The sequence below is a fragment of the Stylophora pistillata genome, chromosome 10, assembly GCF_964205215.1.
Source record: "Stylophora pistillata chromosome 10, jaStyPist1.2, whole genome shotgun sequence".
Lineage (NCBI taxonomy): Eukaryota > Metazoa > Cnidaria > Anthozoa > Scleractinia > Pocilloporidae > Stylophora > Stylophora pistillata.
In genome coordinates this window covers 29,283,046-29,311,011 of record NC_142528.1, presented here as the reverse complement: position 1 = coordinate 29,311,011, position 27,966 = coordinate 29,283,046, and the positions used below count along the sequence as shown (strand labels likewise).

At 40.6% G+C, this 27,966-nt stretch overlaps 2 protein-coding genes and 1 long non-coding RNA gene across 5 annotated transcripts; 1 reads left to right on the top strand and 2 right to left on the bottom strand.

Moving 5' to 3' along the window:
- Positions 1-136: 136 nt before the first annotated feature.
- LOC111332634 (uncharacterized) lies at positions 137-25,585 on the bottom strand. Of its 3 annotated transcripts, none has more exons than XM_022938012.2 (20): positions 25,467-25,585; positions 24,861-25,136; positions 23,657-23,941; positions 9,995-14,664; positions 9,006-9,155; positions 8,204-8,395; positions 7,947-8,093; positions 7,506-7,712; positions 6,693-6,851; positions 6,154-6,369; positions 5,088-5,290; positions 4,480-4,735; positions 4,183-4,344; positions 3,607-3,839; positions 3,131-3,263; positions 2,409-2,656; positions 1,750-2,016; positions 1,532-1,631; positions 955-1,023; positions 137-733 (listed from the first exon to the last, which is right to left on the bottom strand). In XM_022938012.2, exons 1-20 carry the CDS (start codon positions 25,528-25,530, stop codon positions 500-502), a joined length of 8,271 nt encoding a protein of 2,756 aa, XP_022793747.2. In that variant the 5' UTR covers positions 25,531-25,585; the 3' UTR covers positions 137-499. The 3 variants fall into 3 exon arrangements, with proteins under 3 accessions (XP_022793747.2, XP_088591126.1, XP_088591127.1); XM_088735000.1 differs by having other exon boundaries at positions 137-667; XM_088735001.1 differs by lacking the exons at positions 23,657-23,941; positions 24,861-25,136; positions 25,467-25,585 and adding an exon at positions 18,303-18,785.
- Positions 19,264-23,357, top strand: LOC111332635 (uncharacterized). The gene has a single exon (XM_022938013.2). It carries the CDS (start codon positions 19,631-19,633, stop codon positions 22,955-22,957), a length of 3,327 nt encoding a protein of 1,108 aa, XP_022793748.2. The 5' UTR covers positions 19,264-19,630; the 3' UTR covers positions 22,958-23,357.
- LOC148722602 (uncharacterized) lies at positions 25,532-27,964 on the bottom strand. Its single transcript, XR_015992814.1, has 3 exons — positions 27,321-27,964; positions 27,136-27,204; positions 25,532-25,585 (listed from the first exon to the last, which is right to left on the bottom strand). It is a non-coding gene; the product is annotated as an uncharacterized LOC148722602 (long non-coding RNA).
- Positions 27,965-27,966: the final 2 nt, after the last annotated feature.

Genomic DNA, 27,966 nt, shown 5'->3' with positions numbered 1-27,966 from the left:
ACCAATCACAGACAGTATCAAGGCATGATCAGTTCGATCAAAGATCACTCTCCACACTCAACTGAAAATAGCTCTCACAAGTAAATCCTTTCAACCCTTTCATAGTTTGGTCGTAACAAAGAAAATTTACTTCCCATTGTAGCCTCACGGCACAATTATAGTTTAATTCTAGTCAAGAATTGGCTATTGACTAAAAAGGGAAGCAAATCCCATACAAAGAAGCTATTTACACCATTTTCTTTAAAAGTAACAATTTTAAATGACATTTCAACATTAAATATATCTACAAATGTTTACCTTTGTAAAAGTAATTAAGAAAACGTAAATGAGTATGAGTGAGTAAACTCGTATTACGGATTTATCACGTAATTGACACAAACTGCCAAAAATGTACCTTCTTTTTTAAAAACCGCTTGACAAATATCCTCGCTGCTATTCCTCAAATGTAAAATATTCAGTGATCATTAAAATACCAGATATAAAAATTTGTTTATCAATGCTATAGCTCTGTAATGGGTGTTTTCCTAGAGGCTCCTTGGGACAATCTAAAAAGTTCGTCTTTTATTGATTTAATCAAGGGTTGTGGAGATTGTCCAAGTGTAGATCCCTGCTTGTCAAAAGTACCGTGGGCTGACATATTCAGTACTGTGTCGTGAGGTGGCATGGCCTGAAGATGAGATAGGAAACTTGTGTCTTTAGGAGGACTAGAACCTAGCGCACCTGGATAACTTGCCTAAAGCATTAAAGGAAAAGAGAAGAATAACTGATTAAAAAAAGGTCACGAAATGATCACACTAAATCTTTCAATTAAAAATTCTACTGATCAACCTATCGATGCTAGTACCTGAGCAACTGCGCCCCTACCCCTCCCCTAACGCAGCAACAATCAACTGATAACAAGTAGTTTCGTGGTTGCTTATATTCTGGCAGTAATTCTCTTAAACAGTAACTTACTTGAGCCAAATCAGGATAAAGTGCATCCATTGAGTCCTCAGCGGCATAAGGACTCCATACAAGACCACCCTGATGGAAAAGTAGAAAACGTCATTCACAAATTGAACACAAAGAGTGCTGCGGCAGGATAATATAAATTGCATTGCTGCACAGTATTAGTTCAGTTACAAGCCCTGTGGTCATCCTATTTTTCAGAGTTAGTCCTCAGTTTCTAATTTTCTTGTCAACTTGTCAACTAACACCAGACTCAAGGGAAACTTTAATACTTTAGATGTCTCAGCCAAAGATAACAATGGTCTTCGAAAGGATTCCCCGAACCTGTCTTGTTATACACAACATCTTAATATAGTATCTGTCCCGAAACTTTCACATTGAGAGGATTTACCTTTACTGCAGAGGTTTTTGAGTCAAAGCAGAGAGGACAGGCCAAGCTACTTTTCAAACATTAACCAAAACATATTCTCAAGACTGTTCACGCAGGTTACCCCTATTTTAATGTCTATAGAATCTATTCTTTTCTTGTCTATGTTTAAACAGTCCCAAGTGAAGCAAATTTATTGTCTAGTTTGTTCCTTACCAAATCACTGCGTTGTTGTTGCACCGGTGTTATATAGACGTTTTGTCCACTAGGATCTCTGTACGCATAAGTCGGAGGCGGCGCCCTCTGGTTCAAAATTCTGCAGAGTAGACAGATCACCATGCACTCAGAATTACTATGACTTTATTGTCATCACAACCACTTTAAACAAAAAAAATCAAGAAAGCACGATAATTCATATAATGAAAAGACTTTACCGTTGTCTGTCTGCAGGATCCCAGACTACTATCGGATCACGTGTCACAACCGGTCGTACAGGAGGGCGGCCTGGGTAGCCTGGCATACCAAGAGGGGTCTGAGGCATACCAAGAGGGGTCTGGGGCATACCAAGAGGGGTCTGGGGCATACCAACTGGGTAACCAGGCATTGTCGGCTGAACGCGCTTTCGCTGTCCAGGTGTCGGTTCAGTGGCTCGGCCGTGAGCTGGGGGTGGTTCTGGCAAAGCAGGCTGCCCTCCGATATATCTATACACGAAGGGTTAATGTATGCAATATCGTTAACAAGCTAAATCTGACAAGTAATCCACGATCTTTGGCCGATTTTGAGGGAGCTATGTTAACTCATTTGGATTCCTGTTCTGAGATGTGTACAAAAACTCTCCTCTATCCTAACAAGGTTCCAAAATGCCAGATGTAATAAGAGTCGGAAAGACAAGAACGGATTGGACATGGAATGCCAAACTTTAAAAGTCTGCACTCGCTTTTTCACATTGAGCAGACCGTGTGGCTGCTCCATTAAGAAATAACACTCTACAGTGTTTGTGCAACGGCAGAAGCCAGAAAAGGTCTCGGACAAAATGAGAATAAGTAAAAAATTAATAAAACGAGACAGCTGACTTTACATTCAAACCACTCACCTTGGAATAACAGCTGGACGAGCTGGGGTCGAGGTATATACCTGTGGGGGCTGGGGGGCAGGATGTGATGGATGTCCCTCGGGTACTTTATCAGGTTTCTTTGCAAGCTGTGGTCCAAATAAGGAGAACGCGTCATCAAGCATGGCGTGCATGCGTCGACGTGTTTCATTCATGTCAATTTCGGATTCCTCTTCGCTTGATGGATTCGAGGCCGAGTCCGCCGGTTTCCCACGTTTCTTGTCTCGGTCCTAGAATGATTAAATACAATGAAATTCGTAAGAGCTGTAAAGGCTTATATCTTGCCATTCAGTTCTAGCAGTGAAGTATCATTTGGTTAATCTGGCGAATAACAGGGACAGATATACTCCACTGAATATGATTCAAAACAGGTTTCAAATTCAAGTTTGTTAACTTCGTTCGAAATCCTTCACGACTTTCCGGAGAAATCTTTGTCGCTCTAGTTGATGGTTGAGCGAATAGTTGGCAAAACAGCTGCTTCGAGAAATCACTGACCTTTGAAAGATGCAATAATGTGACACCTTTGGGGCAGCCGGGGAAAGCTACAAATAATAATAATAATGATGACAACGAGGTCACTGGCTATTTGACATGCCGTTGGCTTTCACAGAGTGAATCAATCTTAATTCTGACATAGAAATATCTGGATTCTGTAGGGCGCCGGCTATGAATTTAGTTCTCAAGACGAGAACTAAAACTTATACCTGTGTGCTCGTGGAGGATACTGTTTTCGGACTTTTAAGTTTGCGGTAGCTCTTCAGATGCGGCACTCCTTCTTCATCCGTAGCTACTGAACTGCTTGGGGGACGTTTCCTCCGAGGTCTTCGCTTCTTTCCACTGCAAATGGAAAAACCTTTGTTTAAAGAATCAAATAACCAACACAACGGTATCTACAACACCGAGAATAGAACAGAATACTAGTGATGGCTTCCCACAACAGAAAACGTTCTAGAATCCGATCGTGTAGCGTGGGAAAAAAAGGCAAAATTCTTAGTCAGACAAACGAGCCTTGATAAACAATTTCAAAAAATGAAGTCGTCATTTCTCCGATGGTCTCCTCAAAACGTCATTCATAGTTGAACGTTGCTGCAGGTAACAATATTCAAAAGAGATATATAGCGACGAAAATCCACACACATATGGTCTACAGTAAACCGATATTCAGTACACAAATACTCACGTGATAACTCTCTCCGCATCATCATCTCCGAGAGCATCGTCGATGTCATGCTGAGCTCTGTCCCACGCTCTCCTCTCACTAACAACTGCACTTGAGCTTCGAGAATCATTACGCTTCCTTTCTCGCAGTCTTTGCTTGTTCTTTTGCCGTTCCAAGGCCGCCCTCTGTTCTAACTCTCGTCTCTTCGCTTTCCCTTTTCTGCGGCCTCTTGTAGAGTCATCTTCGGATGGCGGCTAAGATACAAAATTACACATTGGCTTGAGCAGCACAGCCTAACTTACTATAGCAGCTAGTCAGCGGAGAGATTAAATAAACTACGACATTTTTATTATTCTCCACACTGACGATCACTTAAGGGGAGCCATAGGGAAGGATTATGCCTTAGGATAGAGATAGACTAAAATTGCACATAAAAAACTTAAACATCTTGGGCTAAATTTTCAAGATACAAAAAATATGTAAGCCGGCTCATTGAAATGGGAAATAACGTCAGCCACAAAACCCCCTCGGTTTTAATAAGTTATCGAGGGAAAAAAATTCACTTCTTCGCTCACATGCTAGAGAAATTCAATTTACCTCTACTTTAACTCCAACCAAAGATGTTCGCTTCGGATCTAACGGGGGCAGGTTTGGGGCGGGATGTACCGAGGAACGGAACCGCACAGGGGGGTAACGCGGGGGACCGCTGGCTTCACTCATCACGGCAACAGTTGGTATTTGGCCCGGTGAATGGCTTGGCTGAAAATAGAGACCAAAAAATTAATCAATTGAGAAAAATGTTTTTACAGAATTTCCTTGAAAAATTCATTATCAAACTTCGAAAGAGGTCTTTCTGAAGGCTGGTTTCATCAAAAATCGATTGATCATCATTACCTTCTCGGGCGGTGCTACACTTTCGGGTTCAGACTCGGACTCTTCTTCCGAGAGTTGACTATCTTCTTCACTGTCCAGTTCAGATCGTTCAATAGGCCTCTGAGGTTGGGCCGGAGGGTACTGTCTGGAGACCGGTGGTGGTTTTGCTGAGGTTCTACCTTTTGTTAACGCCTCAGTACTTCCAGCGACGGATACTGGGCTATCTTCACTTTCTTCTTCTTCTTCTTCTTCCTCTTCCTCAAAGGTGGGGTTTGTCCTAGTGTGAGAGGAAAGAAACCATAGCTGTTGATATAAGATTATACTCATAATGCATGCTTCACAAACAGCTGTCGCTTCCGTTATGCCAAAAACTTATAATAATAACTCTTACTGATGGGAGTTAAGAATGCTATCTTTGTGGCTCGTCAGTATCAACAACTGTCAACAGAGCAGGGAAAAATTACCCAACCCCGCTAGAGAAGTTCTACACCTTTCATGAAGGGTAGAACAACAGAAGAGACAACAAGATACTTGTGTACCGCGATTGAGTCTTACTGAGTGACTGAGTATATATGGGACTGGTCCAAAGAACAAGAACATGAACACAGAATCTCTCAGTCGCCACTTACTGCCTTTCTCTCCAGACCGGTAGTTTCTGTATTGGTCGCTTGGGAACCTTTCTCCGTAAAGAAGTCTCTCGTCTTCTAGGTTTTGCCTCAGCTTCCTCGTCATCAGCAGCAGAGGATGGGGAGCGCGTCGTAAAGGGCGTTGTCTTCATACCTGCTGATACTCCTGGCTCGTTGTGACGAACCACGTCAAAACCATGCACAGGCTTAGGGTTGAGGACAGAAATAACCGAATGAGAATTGGTACAGCATTCCAAGAATCATTTTGTAAGAAATTTTTTGTGCGCTACAATTCTGTGGTTTCGGAGCCTCTAAAGACTTCAAGGAGCTATGGCTGATTTTTTGCGTCTTGTTAAGTCTTCGAATTCGTCATTCTCAACCCGTTTGAATAACTTCCAACCTTACAATTGTATCCTTCTCGGTCCATCCTAGCTTTTCATATTTTTCTATCTTACCGAAGGACATTATATTTTAGGGTGTAGAAATATTGAAAGAGGGATTGAGCATAAACTGAACAAGTGTGCATATGTTCTTTTTGCTTAACCGTCTCGTATTTACCATCTCTGAAAACAGAATTTAAGTACAAGGAGTCCTTCCAGAAAAGAAATTACTCAAGCCAAAGGGGTCTTGAAACGAAGACTAGACGACCTCCTCTACAGGTAATCAATAGTAATGAAAGTTTAATGTCTTTACGTGGGGCATGGTTACCCATATTGCCCGAGCCAGACGCTCATGTATGAAACGCAAGACAACAATCCACCCATCCCACCCCAGGGAGGACATCCATCACACAGTAATCTCGTGCGTGGGAAATTAACGTCTCCTACCCTTAACCCTGCAGGAGACGGGACCTCCATTTATTCGTCCCTATCCGAGAAGACTAGAATATCTAAACCATTTCTTGATGTTGTAGAAAGGCAGCATATTCTTCCCAATTATTTTAAGACCTTGAGTGTTGGTCCGGCCGGGGTTCGAACCCTCGACCTCCTGCACATCAGTCCAGCGTTCTATCCATTGAGCTAACCGGGAGGTACATTAGACTACAAACTGTCACTTGAAAAACTCTCACCATTCTCTTGTCTCTGTCCAACATTTCAATCCTATGTGGATCGACCTTAGATGTCGGAGCACCTTTCTTCCATCGCCACACGATTAACACGATGATAATAATCAATGCAATTGGACATAAGACCGCTGCAATAATCCACAATCTTTTTGGTGTTGAAGCCACAGTGGGCGGTATTTCAGTGGTCAGCACTACTGCTTGTCTGGGAGCAGTTATAATCTAAATTGGTAAAAGAATGGAATTTTCATGTCATAATTCAGCAAAGGGTCAAATTTTCGACGCCAAAAACAAGTTCATATTCAAGTACACGACAACAAAGGCTTACGGAAAATTTCCAAATAAGGCGCCGAATTGTCACATTTTCAAATTAGGCTCTTTCACGGTCCTATTTGTTTGTTTCTAAGCTAGGACACGCGTTTAACAAAGGGGACGTACGCTGTCAGCCGGGAAATATTTCACTTCTGCATAGCGATATAAACCAGGAAACAACCGCGAAGATAAGTGCACATTCAGCAGGTCTCTGTTATGAAATTAAAACTTACCGCATATGGTCTGGTTAGTGAAGTCATCTGGCTGGTGCTCAGTCGATTCATGACAGATACCACATAACTGGAGCTAACAACTTTGCCAGAGTCAAACACGAAAAATGTAACATCTACCTCAGAGGCCTGAGAATCGGTTTTTCTGACAGTGTCTTTAATCTGTTTGAAGAATTCAGAAAGTTTGTTAGCCTGCTACTTAACACTCACACACTCACCCTCTACAACTGGATGATTTAATTATTAATTATTATAGAAGAGACGAACTTGTAACAAATCTAGTTTAAGAAGACTTTTGCCGTGAAGTAAACCACAATCTTATATCTACCCTATCATATCTACCGGACAGGTTCACGAAAGCTTATGTCATACCTCTTCTGTTCGAGACGAAAAAGGCCCAAATAAGTCTCAGAGGCGATGCAAATAACTCACAAGGCTTGAGCGATCTCCAATTCACAACCTTGAAGCGACAAGGGGTGTTGTTATATTCCCGAATGGGAAGCTGGTCTAACTTAGGTAGTTACTACCCCCTCCCCTCCCCTCCCCTCACCTCCCCTCCCCCCACCATCACCACCACCACCTTAACATTTCTTCAGATTCCCTGACAGTTCAATGATAGCATTTTACAGTCCACTTCAGAGAGAGACTCTGTGGGAGAAGATTGTCCTGCTTCATGATACAACATTATGAGCGGGCCATGGCTTGACCCCAGACCTCTCGATACGGAGTACAACGGGTTAGCACATCAGGCTAAAGTCCAGGTCACGGCGCAGCTCTTAAATCAATCGATTCCAATGGTTAGTTTTTAAAACTTACAGTTGCACTTGTGCTTCCGCTGCGCCTCTTTCTGCGTGAATTGATCTTGCCCTTGCCGTTCTGATACACCGTAGCAAGTTTGCTCGCTAAGTCACTTCTGAACGAGGCGTTGGCTAAATCCACACTTTCTGCAACACTAACCCCTATGATGACGTAATCCGCTTCAGTAGCGGTGAGTGAGTCAGGAATGTAAACCTGGACCAAGACCTGTGAATAAAGCAACGATTTATTTGAAATCTAGTCACACACTATAAGCTGTCCCTATTCTCGTGATTACAAGAAGTAGACTCGAAACGAAGAATAGAGAAGTGCAAAATTCTACATTTTTTATTTTAATCTATAAAAAGCAGAAATGCTTCTCATTTTCCGAAGTCTATCTAATTAAAGAGGAAGTAAAAAATTCGACCCTAAGGCTACAGTTTGTACATGATAGTTAGATACCTCAACTTCAAGATCTGTGTTGAGCAAGTTTACATGAGGAACTTTAAAGGTTTCGACCACGTCAGTTGCATTGACAGGAGTGCCATCAACAGAGATGTAAAATTCCAAGTACACAATGTTATTTGGTTCGTGGATGATAGTCGTGATCTGAAAACAGAAATGACCATTAACTTAACACAAATATACATCTCGAAAATCACGTAATGATGGTTATTTAAATCCTTACTTCTTAAATACCAGAGACTGAATTGACTTACTGTAGCGGTAACAAGGGTTGTAAACTGCTTCTGCTTTCTGTAATAGGCAGCCAGGTTGTCTTCTAGCTTCTTTTTGTTCGCCGGAGCGGAGATGTTCTCACTAGCAGACGATGCAATGATTAAAGACACAAGGATATGCGATGGAGGTGGTGTGGTTGGTGGTACTACCAATACTTCAGGCATGTTAACAACCTACATAAGAACATAATGGAGGAAGATTAGTATTTAGCAGGATTTCTAAGGAAAACTTCTGTTAGTTACTCCAAATACAAAATTCAATCTAAAGTTCTCCTTACTACTCTTCTCCCTCTTTCTCTCAACAGATTCGAGTGGCATTGCCAATTCAATAGTAGCATAGCCCAAATTAAAGAGCGCATTCACATAACTTTTAAGGCAAGCTCTGTATCTGCGCCTTAAGTCGGCGAAGACTGGTAAATATATACTAATAGCTATTTGTTTCCGCGTCATAAAGTTCACCTCTTTCCCTGCAAACAAGACGTCGAAGTCTTCCGGCCGCGTCGCAATTTGCCACGACTCAGTTATACCTCTATATGTAGTAAAGCATGCACTTTTCAGTGTAACGCTTAGGCAAAAAATGCAACGTGACAGATCAGATGCGAACCTAGCTAATCGCGACTTGGCCAACTTCAGTGCTCCAGGCAGTTACCTTGTGTTAACTTTTAGTGCTCAGTAACTGTTCCCGATATTCTCCTTTTGTTCTGACTGGCCGTTGTAGCTCACTCAAGACACTCAGCTGAAATTCACTTAAATACTTTGACGAAAAGAGAGTTTATTTACTTACTTCAAACTTGACAAAATTTCTTAGCTCAGCCTTTGTTAACTTCTGATAGGCTTGAGCAGCCTCGGAAGCAGGAACCTGCCTATCGCCTTGTGAGACGAAAAAGGTCACATTAACATCCTCTCCGTTGTTCACGCGCTCTATGTTGTCGATCTGTAGGAAAAAGTGAAGATAGAATTGTGAAATGATTCTCGAGGGTGTGCAATAATGAACGCAATTGTAGACAGGAAAGCCTGACAAACGAATTCAGTCTTCCAAAGGGCTCTAGCCGATGTTTCCCAGGTAGCGGCCAGACGCTACTATGTATAAAGTAATTTTTGCGAAAAGAGTCCTAAAAAGAGAGCTGTAGTCATTATAAAACTAAACAATCGTGTAGTCTAATGGGAGTTTGATACTGAGTCTCCACAAGATCTGGTTGCGTTAGTATCATTTTTAACAACTTAAAAGTTGTTATTAAGTTCAACAGGAATGTCTACGTGTACATCTTGCCATACACACATGTACACTTGATAAGGTTAAGTTTCCCCTTGCTCGCTGAGCCAAATAAAATTACAGATGACATCCTTAGTGCCTTTCTCAATTTTTCTTGGAACCAACTTTTTGAACGCTGTTACGACACACGTAGCTGGTTCGCAATGAAATAGCAAATATTTAGCCAGGCGCTGAAATATCACAAGCCCACAGGAAAGCCCTATTTCGATAATCACTTTCAAACTGCTACAAGTGAACATCCACTGGCGGGAGGCTTTGGCATGAAACAAAAATTTCACGAGATTTTACTTTTGCCGCAATGTTGGAGTGATGACCAGATACTTGTAAAGAAAACCAACCAAACAAATCAACATTATAATTTGGTTTTAACCCCTATTGCAAAAATATAAATTGGCCACCGTAAAGAATTTCTCAAGCTGACATTCCGAGCGTCAGCTCTTCGTCAGAGTGAAGCATAAGTCCAGCTTTAGTACAAAAGTAACGAGAACTACAGTACTTACAGTTACATTGATTTCGGGTGTTGCCCTTCTTTTCCTTCTGGACGTCACCAAACTAAAGGAATACGCCTCTGCGAGATTCTCTTCCAGCTCCGATTTGAATTCCGGTGACTGGATATCTCTGTCGTTAGGCACTTTCACGATCGTTTCTAGCAACAGAGATGGATTCGGAGGCTTAGGTGTGGGTACAGCCGCAGAACTTGACACCACTTTGGAAGCTGCTGATGTAGGCGAAATGACTTGACTTGTTGATGGTGGGGTGGAGGAGGATAGCATCTCTGTACCGACCACAGACGGACTCTTTGGGTGAAATGAGGAAGTGGAAATGGCTGTTTTCTCAACGCTGGTCTGCGTAGTGGACACAACGCTGACGACATGACTGGTTCCTTTCGATACTGACCGAGTAACGTTGAGCGTTTCAGACACAGAGCTTGACTTGGTAACAGTGGAGACAGCACGCGACGTGGTTGTGTTTATGGAAGGCACGCTGGAGTTCCCAAAAACAACAGCAGAGGTACTGCTGGGTTTAACAGTAAAATTTGAAAACATTGAGGTAGGAAGATCCATTTGGGAAGATTGGGTGCTTGTGACATTAACCTGGAGGCTTGGGTGGACAACTACAGAGGTGCTGATATTAAGGGATACAGTTGTTGACATGCGACGAGTAGTCGCATTTGCCAAAACTCCAGATGTAAAGCTCACATTCACAGTAGCTGTTGGTGACACGTTGAAAGATTGTGTTGTTACCAAAGTTGGCTGCACTATCCTTGTGGTATACACAATATAGCACATCCCAAGACTCGAAATAGTCACTAGAGGTGGTTTATAAATACGTGAACTTGTGGCCATTGTCATAGACGAGCTGATTACAGTACTGCTTTTTGCTACCGATGGTGATACTAGAGACATGAGAGAACTGGAAAATGCCCCCACAGTTTCACTTGGCAATGGAATGGAAGATGGAACCTTGGACGAAACAGATGAGTCGGTGGCATTCTTGGGTAAATCTGTCAGCGATGAAGCTATTGTTACTGAAAAACTGCCGACTGTTGATGGCGACGAAAATGTTAGGCTAGCGTTTAATGGCTGCTGCGTCGAACTTCTTTCCAAGGAGGTAAGTGAGGGTGAAGGGACGACGACCATAAGCGATTTTGAACTTGATGCCGCTACGGTTGCATGTCCAAGCACTGAAGATGGATGACTAACACCTGCCACAGCAGATGAAGTCCTTGTGTTCGAGATATAATTAGAAGACAAAGTTTTATCAACACCAAATGTTGAGATGAGAGATGAAGTACTGTTGATTGACGTTGCAGTTGCAGATGGCTTCAAGTCCAGGGAGAGAGTGAGGGAATTCTTATCAAAATCAGCGACCGTTGACGAGATAGCCATACTTATTACTGACAAGTTTCGTATTATTGACGGCACACCTGTAAATGAGTGACCTTCCATGTATGAAGTGTTCTCCAATTTAGCAGAGGACGACATGTTCAAATCCAAGGATAACGTTGAAGGCAGATTTCCATTATACACTGAGGAAAGGCTTCGTAGAGCCATAACAGTGTGGCTGCCTGTATTGTTACCAGTCTCCGACCGTAACAGATGAAAGCTGTTCGTTGCACTACTTGGTGAGACCAACGCGGAGGTCGGAACACTGCCATTACTTGCGGATTGCTGCAATGAGGCATGACTAGAGCTGGGTGATGCCGCAACGATGGAAACATTAGAAGTCGAGTTTTCTGGGGGTAATGCGTTAGACGTACCCACTGGAGTTGAGCTATCGCCCGGTGAGACTGACCGTGGCAGCACAACTTGAGTGCTTCTAATAGATGCAAGAGTCACACCACCTAACTGAGATGATGTCGTCGTAGGAAATATTATCAAAACTGATTTAACTCCGACAATACTGCCAATCCCAACAAACGACTGTGGAGCTCTAACACTAGTACTGGTATAGGACGGTAAATACATGTCCGAGGATGGGATCGTACTCCCACCTTCAGCTGACTGTGACGAACTGTTGGCTTTCAGAAGCGTTTGACTGGTCTTAGGCGAGGACAGTACAATTGAAGCTGCTTGACCAGATAGTTGACTTGTGGAAGCCACAGTCGCCGTTACAGAATTATTTAATGTGAGGGAGGACGAAGATTGACCATCTGAGGTTGAAAAACCAAAATCATCAGCTGCTCGTTTTTTTCTACGTTTGTCAACAGGGAGTATTGGCGCCGAAGCCTCCAATATAGCTGACGATGATGACAACACTTGTTGTCCAGCTGAAGATTTGCTGTCTACCAGCAAAACCGATGTTGAAGCAAGAACTTGAGAACTGCTACTAGTCGCAAGAGTCACTCCACCTAACTGAGATGGTGTCATAGTAGGAAATATTATCAATACTGATTTTATTCCGATAATACTGCCTATACCAACAAAAGGCTGTGAAGCTCCAATACTAGAACTAGCATTAGACGGTCTGTGTATTTCTGAAGAGAATAGGATCTTTTCTACGGTCGTGGAGGCAGTTGTGTTGTCTTCGACCAACGAAAAACTTTTTCCCATGGAACGTGAGTTGCTAATAGTTACACTCGAATTCAGATCACGGTGTTTCGTCGAGAGAGTCTCAGTTTGACTACTTGAGATGGCAGATCCGATGTACACGGGTGTTGAAGTAATGTTGTTGAATAGCGTTCTGTTGGAAGCAACAGACAGAAGATTTCCACTTGCCGTTAAAGATGGAAATTGCGTAAATCCAGTCGCACTTATCTCTAAAACATCTGAAAAACCAGTAATATTCATTTGCCTAGATGGACTTGACACAGCTTTTCTATGACTTGATGTTCCCATATATGTACTTGACGATCCAGATTTTGACAAAGATAGGGTTGCATGTTGACTCGTGTAGATGCTCATCACTTCTGCTCCGGATTTTGATGGAGAAACAAAGACACCAATTGACTGAGCAGTTGATGATGAATAGTCAACAGAGATGTTTTGAGAAAATGCAGTGACAGTTCGAGTGGAGGTGGAGTTTCCAGAAGGAAGTGACGAGGCTGCAGTGGGTAGAACAGCCTGTGACTCTACTGAACTTGTAAAATTGATTCCTACCATCTTTGTCATACTCACACTGGCAACCGGCAAGGTGGAACTGACTGATGGTGTTCGTGAACTTGTTCCAAGAGTTTTGTTTGATGAAGCTCCAATGACAGTCACAGAGGACATAGCAATGCTTTTATCCTTCAAGGTACTATTGGGCGTAGCCACAGTCACTACAGATGGTGATGTCAAGCTGACTGTGTTTGCAATTTTTCCAAGGGTAGAAGTGGGTATAGCACCCGTGTCTGAAGGAGAGGCTTCACTTGTCAACTTTGTTGAAGTTCTCTCAGTGCTTTTTGTGGTCATTCCCACTAACCTTGTTGAGGTTATTACTTTATCAGTAGAAACAGATGCCTGGCTCTGTGCCTGGGTTGTCATGGCAGACAAATGTGTCAATGTCACTGTTGGCAGTCTTGACTGCATCTTGGATGCACTACCTATCTCCAGTGTAATTTTTGGGGTTGTTGGCGTTGATGAAGCCGCAGTGTGATTAGCTGTTGCCACAGGCAAGGCAGTCTTTTCCACCACATAATATATGTAACAAGGGGTGGCATAGGAGGTGACCACAAACTCATCCTTTGAAGATGACTTCTTTGGAGATACAGGTGTTGTGGAAAAAGTTGAAGTGTTATACGGAACAATCATTGAAGATTGGACTGTGGTATCTTTTGAAGCTACTAAACTTGATGCAGATCCACTTGTACTAGACAGTAAACCTAATGATGAGTGGCTTGTGGTATTTTTGGACAAAACAGGGCTTGATCTTTCATCTTGCACTCTTGACAATGATAGGTTGCCTTCAAGGACCACAGAACTTGGCAGCATAGGTACAATTTGTACCATACTACTTCTAGATGACATAAGCATTAATGTTGGCTTAAAACCGCTTGAAGGTGACATAACCAATGTATTAGAAACAGACTGGTTGACAGCAGGTAATTTTGAGCTTAACACAGTTGCAGTTTGCTGAGTAGACTTCAAACCCACACTTTGGGTTTGGATGGTTGCAGTTATTGTTGCATGTGAAGTTGGAAAAGTTGTTGCAAGTGTAGCATTTACTGCATGAACACTGGATTTCACTGATTCCTTGACAAAGGTGCCATGTTCTGTAGCAGTTGCAGATTGCTGTGAGGCATTAAACACCATACTTCTGTTTTGGATGGTTGGAGATGTCAGAGTTGAGACAGATGTTAATGTAGTATTTACTACATGGATACTGGATTTCACAGATTCCATGAAAGGAGTTCCATATATGGTAGCTGTCACTGTTTCATCAGTGTCATTAGTACTAGCAACATCAATTTTCAAAACAGACTTTGAAGTCATTAATCCCACAGAGGCTACAACTGACAATGTTCTGTTTGGTCCTATTGCAGGTGGACTAGACAAAACCATATGAGAGCTTGGCTCCAGATGAAGAGTTGTTGATTCTCTAATTGACTGATTAGGCAGTCCTCTTGAAGAATTATCTGTAGTGACGGTATGAGATAACTGGTTTTCACTAGGTATTACTTTTGATATAGATGATGATATCTGTGGCAATAATGATGTCCCAGCTGAAGAAATATCATCCGATGGGTTTGCTACAGAAGAAACAGCAATGGTATCATAAGATATATTTGACAATCTAGATGTTTGTAGCAGATGAGATGGGGAACTAGGTGTCACTTTTGTTTCACTTATATCAGTAAAAATTACTGCACTTGAACCAGTTACAGATGGAGTCCTGTAAGAATTATTTGGACCAATTATAGTCCTAACAGCTCCAATACCAGTGTAATTAACACTGATACTTTTATAACTCTGTAAAGTAAGAGTTTCTGTCCTTAAGATATTGCTGGCAAGTGAAGTTGATGTTGCACTGCAAGGCAGTTAACTATGGTCGCCTACAACTGTCACATCAAATTAAAGTCACTCACATCAAATTAAAATCACTCGCATCAAATTAAAATCACACACGAAAATAAGATCACTCACATCAAAATAAAGTTACATTAAATTGAAATCACTCACATCAAATACAAATCGCTCACATCAAATACAAATCCCTCACATCAAATTCAAATCCCTCACATCAAATTCAAATCCCTCGCACCAAATTCAAATCGCTCACATCAGATACAAATCGTTACATCAATTGGTCAGTGGCTAAGTCAATGAATGCTATCCCCAATGTTTATTCGGTCTTCCACTTTACCATCATTTTGTACGATCCGTTTTGTACAATCGTTCTTTGACTTGACACTAGTTCACTGATCAGAATTCTAGCAAATATGTATTGCACTAATTGTGGGAGCGATGTTGAAAACTGCAAATTCTGCAGAACCTGTGGCAAAGGTAAGAGAAATGTTGCACATATTTTATGTTCTACATGTATATTATGGACGATCGGTGAGATCCAGTGTTGCTTATTTCGGCTCAACATCGACTTGCACATGTGAAAGTGGGATTTCGGGAAAAGAACAATCGTACAAAATGACAGTAAAGTGGAAGACCGAGTAAACATTGGGGATAGCATTCACTGACTTAGCCGCTGACCAATAGATGCAACGATTTGTATTTGATGTGAGCAATTTGTATTTGATGTGAGCAATTTGTATTTGATGTGAGCGATTTGTATTTGATGTGAGTGATTTGTATTTGATGTGAGTGATTTGTATTTGATGTGAGCAATTTGAATTTGATGTGAGTAACTTTATTTTGATATGAGTGATCTTAATTTGATGTGAGTGATTTTAATTTGATGTGACAATTGTAGGCCACTGTAGTTCACCATGTGTTGTTGCATTATATGCTGTAAAAAAAAAAAAAAAATGGAGAGGGGTCATTATGATGTATAAATTCCAGCATGAAATAACCCTAATTGTTAAATAAACATATCAACTATTAAGCTCTCCGTAAACTCTCCCACAATGCCCTTTATTAAAATGCAAAGAAACAATTCAAGACCCTGCAATTACACAGCCAGCCCCACTTTCTAGAAAATATAATTTCTTGTACATCAACAGTGAAAGACAATAGGATGGAGCCTTATCTACAACATTTCAGTAATGAATTTTGATAGAATTTTCAAGCTCAATCTAATGATGTGGTAAAATTTTTCATCCCTTTGCTAACAGTTTGTAACTTTAAATCAAATCGCTAGAAGCCGACTGGGTTGTAACTAACTGTGATACTGATTTGAAAACTGCTTAATTGGGTTGATCCTAAAAACAGGTGTTTTTACTAAACATTGTGAAGAAATATGTTTCATTTTGCAAACACCGTATTCATAAACGCATACACAACTACTTTAAATTTATCTGAGGTGCTTTAGAAATGAAGACAAATTTTATTTGTATTTGATGAGTGATTTGTATTTGATGTGAGTGATTTGTATTTGATGTGAGCAATTTGAATTTGATGTGAGTAACTTTATTTTGATGTGAGTGATCTTAATTTGATGTGAGTGATTTTAATTTGATGTGACAGTTGTAGGCCACCATAGTTCACCATGTGTTATTGCATTATATGCTGTAAAAAAAAAAAAAAAAATGGAGAGGGGTCATTATGATATATAAATTCCAGCATGAAATAACCCTAATTGTTAAATAAACATATCAACTATTAAGCTCTCCATAAACTCTCCCACAATGCCCTTTATTAAAATGCAAAGAAACAATTCAAGACCCTGCAATTACACAGCCAGCCCCACTTTCTAGAAAATATAATTTCCTGTACATCAACAGTGAAAGACAATAGGATGGAGCCTTATCTACAACATTTCAGTAATGAATTTTGATAGAATTTTCAAGCTCAATCTAATGATGTGGTAAAATTTTTCATCCCTTTGCTAACAGTTTGTAACTTTAAATCAAATCGCTAGAAGCCGACTGGGTTGTAACTAACTGTGATACTGATTTGAAAACTGCTTAATTGGGTTGATCCTAAAAACAGGTGTTTTTACTAAACAATGTGAAGAAATATGTTTCATTTTGCAAACACCGTATTAATAAACGCATACACAACTACTTTAAACTTATCTGAGCTGCTTTTGAAATTAAGACAAATTTTACACACCCAAAATTTTAATAACACTAGAGATACCATGTAATTTACAATAGATTTGCATCATATATCTCAAATGTACATCTTGAGTATCTGTACATGACAAGAGAGTCACGAAAAAATTATTTGCTGACGAATATGATATCAGTTCTTACAAAATTTGAACAAGTAAATAGTTTTTCACATCTCAGTTTTGAATTTCATTAGAAAGATTAAAATTTGAGTGGAAAATAAAGAGAGGAAAAAAGCTGTCTTTGGAACTTCATTCATCTAGAAAATCCTTAATAAGACGATAACGGTTCAAAAAAAGGAAAATTTCAATATTTGTATTGTTTCAGTTATATAACTCACAACATTGTGCACCCCACTATATAAACTACAAGTTTATTTTTTCTTTGACTTGCTTGACCCAAAATCACAAGGATCGAGGTTTACCTCATCTCCATTGGGCATATAATGAATGTGCGTTTAAAACCTAGATGTCATATGGTTCGAAGTATCTCGAACGAAGTGCCAAACACTCGATCGGCAGACTCGATAGACCCAAGTATCTTTAAAATGGTTTATAAATTGAAGAACTTTATCAAAACATAGGTAGCTTTGATCGCAGACTTCTTGCAGCCCGATTTAAGTTCAGAGACTACAAAGCTTAAACAATGATAACGGGAATAAAATAAAACAGAAATTTTAAGTAACAAAATTATGACGGAAATTTTGTATTTTCAAGACCGAAATTTGACAGGCCTTTGGCACTTTAAAGTGCTCATTTCTAAGGGTATAATTAGTTGATAAAGAAGCACTACATGTAACTTTAAGTCTCTTTCAGCTGCATATTTCAAGTCATGATTACAGTCTGTATATAAGCAACCTTGCCTCACACATCGCAATTAAAAATATTCGCTCGACAAGAGAGAGGAAACAGTGACGATTTTCTGAAGCCAGAAATTGACAATTTCTCCAATCTACTAAAGATACGAGTGCACGTAGTCTGAGGAATCACCGGTGTCATCATGTGGATTACTTCATAGAGAAACGATCTGGAAAAATCAACGATTTAGGCATACGAACATGCAAACCTTAAGTTATATTCACACGTCTAACAGCTGAAGGAAGGCACGCTTAGATACCTTGTTATAAATAAACCACGTACACACAATATAAATCGCTGACTTACCCGAATTTGGTGATTTACTTGTGCTAGTAAATCCAGCAATTTTACTCGATGTAATATTTTGGATGCTTGGGTACAGAATACTCGTTGACATGCTTGGCAACACGCTTGAAACGAAGCCAGAGTTCGAACTAGCGGCGTACGACTTCGACGTTGCGAAAACTAGAACCAAGACAAAACTCATCCACAACGACCCCATTCGCATCCCGATATCATTCATAGACGGCCACATTACGACTGACTTCTTATTCTCTTCATCTGGATTGGTTTTACAACATGTGTTACATTTGTTCACTTAAAAAAGACGTTGTTTGCTCATAGCTGTTGTGAGACTGCATTACCATAAAACCATGACAACAAGCTGTCGATCGACTTCGACGACGCGTCGCTTAAATTAACTCACACTTATAAAATCATGTGATCATTCCGAGGTTTCTCTTTCTTCAAAAAGTTCTTTTATGAAATGGTCAGAACTGCTATCTGAAGTTACCAAACAGGGTTCAAGACTCTTAGAGTTTAGCCTAAGTGTCTGAAAATGTTCAGAAAATATTTGCAAAATAAATAATAACTGAATTCTCATGCAACACAGCTTGCGAAAATTATTGCGTGACAAAGCGATAAATCACTAAGCCTGTCTGGGAACGAACAGATAAATTCAATTTTTTTCTCCCTGTTACTATATCTATTTATTGAACAAATTTATAATTCTAATCAAAACTTAACAAGTTGATTTACGGAAAGAAATATCGTCTTCCCCAGGCATCCATTTCTTGATAACAAAACGTATAAGACTGAAAAAAATTAGAAAGCTTTAATTGTTTCGTGCCAGACATAATTCATGCTTATCTAGTAGGTTCCATTTACTGAACGAGTTCTCAGAAACACTAGACAGGCTCTTGAGGCTTCTACGTTTAACTGATCACGCGGAACTAACTCCACAATAACAGGCACAATATAACTACACTTTCAAAAATGTTAATCTCCTTCACAGAGCTGAATAATAATACTTTTGTTTCACATCATCTCACGCGTCGGTCACGCAACGTATTAGGAATATTTCCACAGAACCACATCACGATCTTTCTTCAGCGAAAGAGTTAAAGTGAACAGGTGGCGTGACTAGACTTCATATATGAGCTGATTTACACCTGCTTCATCCAACATAAATGTTTACACAGATTTCTTACGGCCCAAGTGCTTTGTGATCAGCATGGACACGACAACATTCAATCAACCACGATATCAATTTGATACAACATGTCCTCGGTTCGGTTGGATGGAAAGTCTTTGAGTACGAATCGACTGTACAGCCGGTGTACTGTGTCAATGTAATGGAGATATTCAACCACATTAGGATTCCCCTTCCAGAAAGTTTTGAATCGCCAAGTCTAACGCGAGCGGGGAAATTTCAACGGGGCCTTCTAACGTCCGTGTTATGTATATTGCCAGTATTGCAGGGCGTCGCATGGCATCGAAACGGAAAAAGTGTATTTTCTGGATTTCGATGTGATGTAAGAGATGGAGATCTCGACGTGGACGAACAGAAAGACCTTACATCTCGCCATGTCGAAGATTACAGTAATAAATTCGGCGGTGTTTCACAGGGTATGTTTATAATCTTCATTCTACTGAGTCTTTCAGTCATCCATCTATACATGTCCTACGTGTCGGAGAGATTTAATACTTGGTTCAAGCTTAGGACTCGTAAACAGCGTGGAAAAATCCTCGCCGAATTGAAAATATCGACAGCCGTTTTTAGGGCTCATGTCCTCCAACTGGCCACAAAGCTTGCGTCTTCCGCGATCTTCATTGTATACAACTGTCTCACGCACTCTATTGTTTTGCCTTTGCGAAAGGAGTACCAAATACAATGGACGCCCTCATCTCTCTTGAAGCGTAGCTCGATTTCTACTTCAATTATTTGTTACGCCGATCAAGCCTTCCTATCATCAATCTTTAATATCGCTTTGTTGACGTTTGTAACGTTTTGCGGTATACTGAATTTGACAGAGCTTATCTATACCTGGCGAGAGACACGAGCCTTCGAGCGAACATCTGACTATTATTTTTGCATGTTCCTATTGCGACACAATAGCGTGACCGAGGCTACTGCTATGCAGATAGAGAAAGAATTGTTTTTAGAAGAACAAAGGAATAAAATACTCCGGGGGAAGAGACCTGAAAACCGACATCCGCTTATCAAATCTTGGAGTTCGTTAGTGCACAGTATTCCTCGCAAGATTTTCATTTCACAGCAGAAACTGAAATTCAAAGGAATCAAGAAGCAGAAACAGAAGCAAGAATTGTTTAGGACCTTCAGCAGAACCAAAAAAATTCCCGTGACTTCTCTACTGGATTTATTAAAGCCTGGTAGAGACGCACAAAATCCGAAAAGAATCCTCTTAACAGGGCCACCGGGTATTGGCAAAACTGAACTTGTTGCTCAGATTGTCGAAGAATTCAACGCTGTCGAAAGCGGACTGTGTAATCTTAATTTTGTTTTCGTTTTCAATTTCAAGGAGCTCAATCTAGTTAATGAATGGATCACTTTACAAGCGTTTCTAAATCTTTCCCTTTTTAATTCTGATATTAGTGACGTTGTTTATCGACAAATTGTAGGAAATCCGGAGGAAGTCCTCTTTATCTTCGATGGCCTCAATGAGTGGTCTCTGAGGTCTAAGGTGGAGTACTCTGGCACGGACGAAAACGGATTAGTGATGTCTTCAGCTTCTCTTGCCTTGAAACTTATTTCTGGTGAGCTTTTATCTGGATCAACTATCATTGTAACTTCGCGGCCAACGTCCTCACTTTCAGAGATTGGCGAGATGGTGACATTCGATAGACGTGCTGAGCTTGCCTGTTTCAAGCCTGAAGATTTAAACACTTGCATCCAAGCGTTTTTCCAGAACAACGAAGAACTCTGCACTTTTGTCAAAAAGCGCATCTTCAGTGACAACACTCTGGAAGTTGCTTGTCGTTTACCTCAAAACTGCCGCCTGTTCTGTCTGTATGTTGACTTCTTGGCTTCAAAGAGAACGATTAAGGAGATCGACTCACTCAAACTACCTACCACAACAACCGAATTGTTCGAGAGAATGATTGACACCGTAACTACGGTGGAATCGGATGAAAGTAACCACAAGATATTCCCATCGGGTCATTATGACTTTTCAAAGGACTCTCAAGAAGTCTTAGAAAAACTATCATGTCTTGCATTGGAAGGAATAACCAACGAAAGGTACGTCTTCAGAAAGGAAGATTTCGCCCAGGTTGAACTGAGTGCTTTTGAGGTGGAAATTCTTGAGGAAGCCGGCTTGTTATGTCGCTTACGAGGCGTTAAGCCGAACATGTACTGTTTCAGTTGTCTGTCCCTCCAAGAGTACTTTGCTGCCAGCAGAATTGTTCAATCCAGCACTACGGGCGATTTCCGTGATTTTCTGGAAAAGGCAAACGAGAACCATTGTGCAACACTGCAGTTTGTTGCTGGGTTGTGCAAAGATGGACAAAAAGGAAAGAGTACTTTTGTGTGCTTGATGCAACATTTAACCCAATCGATTAAACTTAACAATCATTTCGTCGATGAACCAGTGGTTGATAACCAAGCCATTGCTTTCCTTTGTAAATGCATCTACGAGAACCCGACAAAACTGGGCCATCCTTTTGCTAAAGAGGCGACATCTTCCATATCACCGTCAAAGCCGATTGTCTTCACAGAGATGGGCACAAACCCGCTGGAGATACAGGCTATTCTATTTTGCTTAAGAGAGGCCAATGGTTGCAATGCCAAGAAAGTAATTTTTGAGAGCAATTCCATGGAAGATGCCGGATTTCGTCAAGTGGCCGCATCCATCTGCCAGAAATCCTGCAAGATGGACCAAGTGAGTTTGACAAATTCTGGTGTTACCGATGGTGCTATGTTGTCCTTTCTGGAAAGTACAGCAAGCCAGTCATTCCTTGGAATTAGGATTCTTGGCTTGAGAGGCAATGACATATCCAGTGAAGGAGCAAAATATCTTGCCTGCGTGCTTTTCAACGATTGGTGCCCATTGGAAGAGCTTCACCTTGGCAACAACAGAATCGGTGACCTGGGAGTGGAGTATTTCAGTGAAGCCCTTTGCTGTGGAAGTAGCAAAATCCACACCTTAGATTTGAGTTCCAATGGAATAACCCACAATGGTGCTTTTCATTTAAGCAGAGCTCTTAGTAGTCCCATTTGTAACGTGAAACGTCTGTACCTTCAGCAAAACAGAATCCTTGACTTCGGAATGCAAGACCTCTGCGAATCTCTGTGCAAAGGAGAATGCAACCTAACAGTCCTGTTCGTTAGCTCCAACGAAATCACTGACGATGGGATTGAGTTCGTCGAGAAAGCTCTGGCACACAAGTCGTGCAGGCTCCAAGAGCTCTACCTTGGCCACAACCTCATCACTGACAAAGGAGTCAAGAGCCTGCTGCAGGCATTACCTACTGATCAAATAAACTTGAAAATTTTGTCGCTAGCCAACAATCCAATAACAGACACCGGTGTGAAAATGTTGGCCAACGCTCTAAGGAACTCAAGCTGTAACCTGCACCGACTTTTTATAAGTCTAGGACGCTCTCAGATTGCTGAAACAAAACGCTCAAAGCTGCAAGTGCGCTACGTCAATGCATTTTAATCGCTCAAAAGAGGACCAGTAATAGCTTTAGAGAATTAAAACAGTATTCATCCAGGAAGCGAGAGGGAGATTTCCTTGCCGGCTGCTTTTGTCGTCATGAACTGGACACATCTGCGCTTTCTGATTGTAAAAGCTGATGGGTTAAGGATAGGTTCTATTTTAAACATTTACATGCTAACAAAGAGCTCTGTTTTTTTTTTTTAAGAATTTACATGCTAGCAACTCAATTTACAATTTTCAAAGCAGAAGTTTTGGTTTCAACAAGGCCTACTAAACTTTCGCTGATTTAGAAGACAGGTCGCTAAATAAAGAAGAAACTTACCATTCAATCACTTTTAATTTCCGACTAACAACTTTGCAATTACGTACCACGTGCCAATAAAGAAAGCTGGTGTTAGAAAATTTTGCACATGTCTCTCTTTATCCAGGACCAAGGCGGCGTTTCCATTTAAAATAAATTGAAATGGCTGTTATCAATACGCAAACTTTTCATCTGTTTTATGTTAGCAATAAAAAAGGTGTCTTTCAAATTTAGTGAGGACGTGTCCTTGGAAAGGCACCGTCATGATGTCATAATTGGTTACGTCCTAAGGAGTGTTTTGAACCTTTACACCCCAAAATCAGTATGCACATTCTCCATACTGTTCTCTTTAGCAAATTAGAAGACAGAAAAAAAGATTCTTTGTTTAAAGAACTCACCCACGACAAGGACTTCAATTTCAACAGAGTCTTCAGTTTCTGTGGGTCTCCCCTCCTTCCAAACCGCTCTACATGTGTAATTTCCAGCGTCGTTCCTCCCCACCCTGGTGATATTTATTGAGCCACTATATGGATCCAAGACTTTCCCGTCCGTGGGAAGAATCAAATCCTTGCCATCTTTTGTCCAATGATATTTCAGAGGTGGGTATGCGGACAGCTCCAGTTGTATAGTACCATTTTGGCCGTGGATCAGTCGCTGAGGGGTTTTGATGCCATGGCTTGCAACTAGTAAACGGTTACATTAACAACGTTTACAGAAGGAAAATATGGTGTGACGTTTACAAGCCTTTAACCCTCTGACTCCCGTGATCTGATTAATAATACTCTTTTCTACCCGCATACAATTATTACGAGCTTAGTTCGGAGAATGTGCCAGTAGATCAACTAGTAATCACCTGATTATTCTCATCACTTGTCTGCTCGATTTTAAACTGATATCGTAAGGAGAAATTCTCGTTTGGTCACTTTTGGGAAATAAGGTTCGACTTAGTCATTAGCAATAAGAGCGCTTTTCTGAAACACGATGCAAAGTGTTCGCACTATTATTGATTCATTGACTCACCGCAACAGAATATAGTTGTTCACTGATGTTCACTGCTTTTCATTTATTTTCTCCGGCAAACCGTTAAGAAGGTTTTTGTTTTCCTCCATTAACTGCCATGGTTTATATATGGTATATATATCAGTTAACCATTTACCTTCAGGTCTATTCGAGTAAGCGCATGCAACGTGATATTTGGGCTTGCGCAGTGTGATTTTGTGAGCCGCAGTAAGACACGATGCAATTGTGTGTTTGATTTCGCGTCTCACATTAGCCACAGCTGACTAAAGACACACCCTTGTCTTACAAGACACACCTAAAGACACACCCTTGTCTTACAAGACACACCTAAACCCCTTGTCTTACAAGAGGTGCGTCTTGTGTAAACAGTAACTTGTGCTAGAGTGACAGGTTTAAAGCACCATTTATACCATCATTTTGCGTCTTGGGAAAAACGCGCTTTGCGCCCTTAGGGGTCCAGTTACTATGTATCTCAAAAAAGTTCCAAGTACTTTTACCCACAGTCTCTTAATCAGGAGCGATGTGTAGCTGATCTACACCTATTTAAAGTATATGAAACCCTTTATCTTTATTAACACTTACAATCGACCTCCAGGGTGAAGCTCTTTGATTGCTCAGATCCCTTGCATGTGTAATTACCACCATCCTCAACTACGACGTCTTGTATCACTAGAGTGTAATAGTAGTCTGTATCATTTTCCAACCGTAATCTACCATACTTCTGTAAGTCCTGCGTAATGTTAATGCTGGAGGGTGTCTCCCAGGCAATAAAATGCTCACCCTCTACTTTACATTTGATCCTTATCGTGCGCAATTGCTGAGCAGTCCTGGTTTGAAATGGAAGATTTATCTCAGCGCCTATGAAAGGAACGTGACATTTGTATCTGGAAAGCAGTCACTAAATGATATATTTTATTGTATGTATCCGTTAAAACAGTTGGAAATGTTTTTTATTTTGATTGAAGGCAAGCTGGGCATGAAAACATTATTGCTAAAATGTCTAAAAAACATAGCTTGTGAGTTTGCGTTAAATTGCAGTACATGTATCCCCCCCCCTTATCATTTCGTTTCCCAAAAAGCATATTTGTAAACACGAAACTGAATCAGATATACAGATATTATTTTCCAGCGGTTGAAAAACTTCATTCTTAGCAGTTTTTTCGAACAACTATATTTCATCTTACTCACCACATTGGTGTAAATTTATTGCCACCGTAAACAAGGTAAAGATCAGTTCGTTGACGAAACACATGCTATATGCTGGCAATATACCATAGGTCTCGACAGCTCTTCAAGAAAACATCACCCTGACGAAAAAACACATAGACAAGTTATTGAAAGGTCGGCAGATAGTCAGGTCATTCTGACAATGTGACACGACCATGGTGCCCTACAAGAAAACTTCTCTATGGTGAAAAGTACCGATTTGAGTTATGGAACGCCGGGCTGTCAGACCTGGCAGTGAGTCAGTGGGCTACGGTGAGTCCGTGTTTCAGTCAAACAATCAAGTTTCGGTCCACGTTTCAGTTTATGACCGTGAAATATTAGAGAGAAAACTGCACTCATCATGGGGGTGGGGGTGGGGGATTATTAGAGAGAAGCGTGATATCAGATCACTGTCTATAAATTGGGATCTCAGTCCTTAAATAAACTTTGTTTTTAAAGTTGTACTTATAACCTGAAAAAGTTCAAATAGCCCAGAATCAGCAATACCAAAGAAATACAGGAATAAAAGCGTAAAAAAGAAAGGATCAGTTCAGTCAATTCTTCCATTGTAAAACGAACCCTCAAGAAACGCTTACCAACCTTGCACCAACGCGCGAACTTCACACCTGTTACTAAGCAACGCCCCCCTTTGTATCGCGGGCTCATCAAACTCAGAGAAAGTCTGACTCTCGATCCTATCTTTTTTTTTTTATTAAGAAAGATGATTATTTTCCATGAGATTCGCGACAAATCATCGCTATAAGAAACTAGAAATAGATCTTGAACTACATTCCCAAGGTTTGGGAATAGTTCTCGAGCTTAGACCAACTTTTTGCGCAGAAAGCTCGTATTTTTGAGAGAAATAGCATAGTTTGGATAGGGAAATTTTTTGGAAGTATTATTTATTCGGCATATGCTAGTTTTATTTTTAATCAGTCTCAGTTTCAGACTTTGAATGGCTAGAGTACATCCGGCCTACTGAGATGTGTCACAAATGGGCTTAATTAAAAAGATAATTTGAATATATCAACAAAGTTGAAATGGTAAATTGGTCACCTCCGACGAAGGGCTAACGCTCGAAACGTCAGCTTTTATAATCGTAACGGTGGCCAATTTACCATTTCAACTTTGTTGATATATTCAAATTATTTCGTTACCCCCACCGACGCAGCCCCAAACAGTTTCTTTAGAAACTATCAGCCTTCATTAAATAAAAAGAAGCTTTATGTCTGCGAATAAGCAAAGGGAAAGTTGCTACGGCAATAAACGTGTCAAATGTAAACATCGAATGGAAGATTTTAACAGACGTATTCTACTGCCGAGTTTCATATAATATTCAAAAGAACACTACACAATTTTGGTTGGACTTTTCGTCTTATTTTTAAATTTGGAATAGCAATCAATCGACCTCTGAGCTGCAGTCCTCAGTTTACTTCAAACTGTTGAAACTGGTAGCCATTTGCCTTTTTCTTGTCGGAAAATTGTATCATGGTCGATGCTGCCTTTTGTTTCGATGACGCTCTAATACATATCTGATTACAGGTAAAAACTTTTATTCGCTATATCCATTACAGTGTAACTTTCCTTTCTGGATTTGTTTAAAATCAGATCTATAAAGTTTTGATAAATAACCGCTCGAATCTTTACTCACCATAACACAATAGTTGGCTGTACATATTGCAATCGTCTGTCCATGGTTAAACCTGGCAACCATACACAGCTGGAAATGGAAGAACTAATCACGATTTGCCGATGTCATAAAATATCCCATGATAAAAAAAACCAGCTCAGAACAACGATGCAATTCAAAGCATGATCAAATGACAATGTCTGTACCTCGACTGCTAAAACTGCAGCAGGCTTTGTGTAAACAAACATCACGCTCACGTCATTTAGTTTCACATCACGAGTCATCCACCTGGGTACATTCTGTCAGTAAGCTAACAAGTCGATGTGGATTGCCCTCGTTGGATATTAAAAACATTTCCCGGTTGAAGTAAATTAGCTGAATAAATATTGGCAATTTTTTCGTTGAAAGGAATCAGTTCTCGCGCTGCCAATAAGGTCCGAGCAGAGGGCTGGGGCCTGCGTGGTAGACTCATTTCTAGTTTCTACTGTTTGAGTAAAAGTAATTCAGTGGAATTTCGCAAGAAGAAACAGATAGCCTACAACCGCACGGTACATTAAACGCTCAACCTCATCGATAATCCGTGGTATAACTTGTTGATTGCTATCTTTTCCTACCTTATTTACTCCTGCTCTTTCTCTCTCGTTGTAAAGGCGAGATGAATTACCTGAGGAAAAGCGCGGAGGCGTTCCCAATTGTAAAGACATTTATAACAAAACGACTGACATAATATGCAATGTTTGCGTTTCAATTGCACGTCGGCCTGCTGAAGCCAAACCGTAACACCACAAAGAAACAAAAAAACTAAACAAAGGAAAGAAAAAACAAAAACAAAAACAAACAAAAAAGAAACAA

Coding starts and splice junctions, on each gene's coding strand:
- LOC111332635 (XM_022938013.2), top strand. CDS start 19,631: ATGGAGATATTCAACCACATTAGGATTCCCCTTCCAGAAAGTTTTGAA.
- LOC111332634 (XM_022938012.2), bottom strand. CDS start 25,530: ATGTGTTTCGTCAACGAACTGATCTTTACCTTGTTTACGGTGGCAATA. Junction 25,137..25,466: donor AATAAATTTACACCAATGTG/GTGAGTAAGATG, acceptor TTCCTTTCATAG/GCGCTGAGATAAATCTTCCA. Junction 14,665..23,656: donor AATTGAAGTCCTTGTCGTGG/GTGAGTTCTTTA, acceptor TTTCTTCTGTAG/CAAACCCATCGGATGATATT.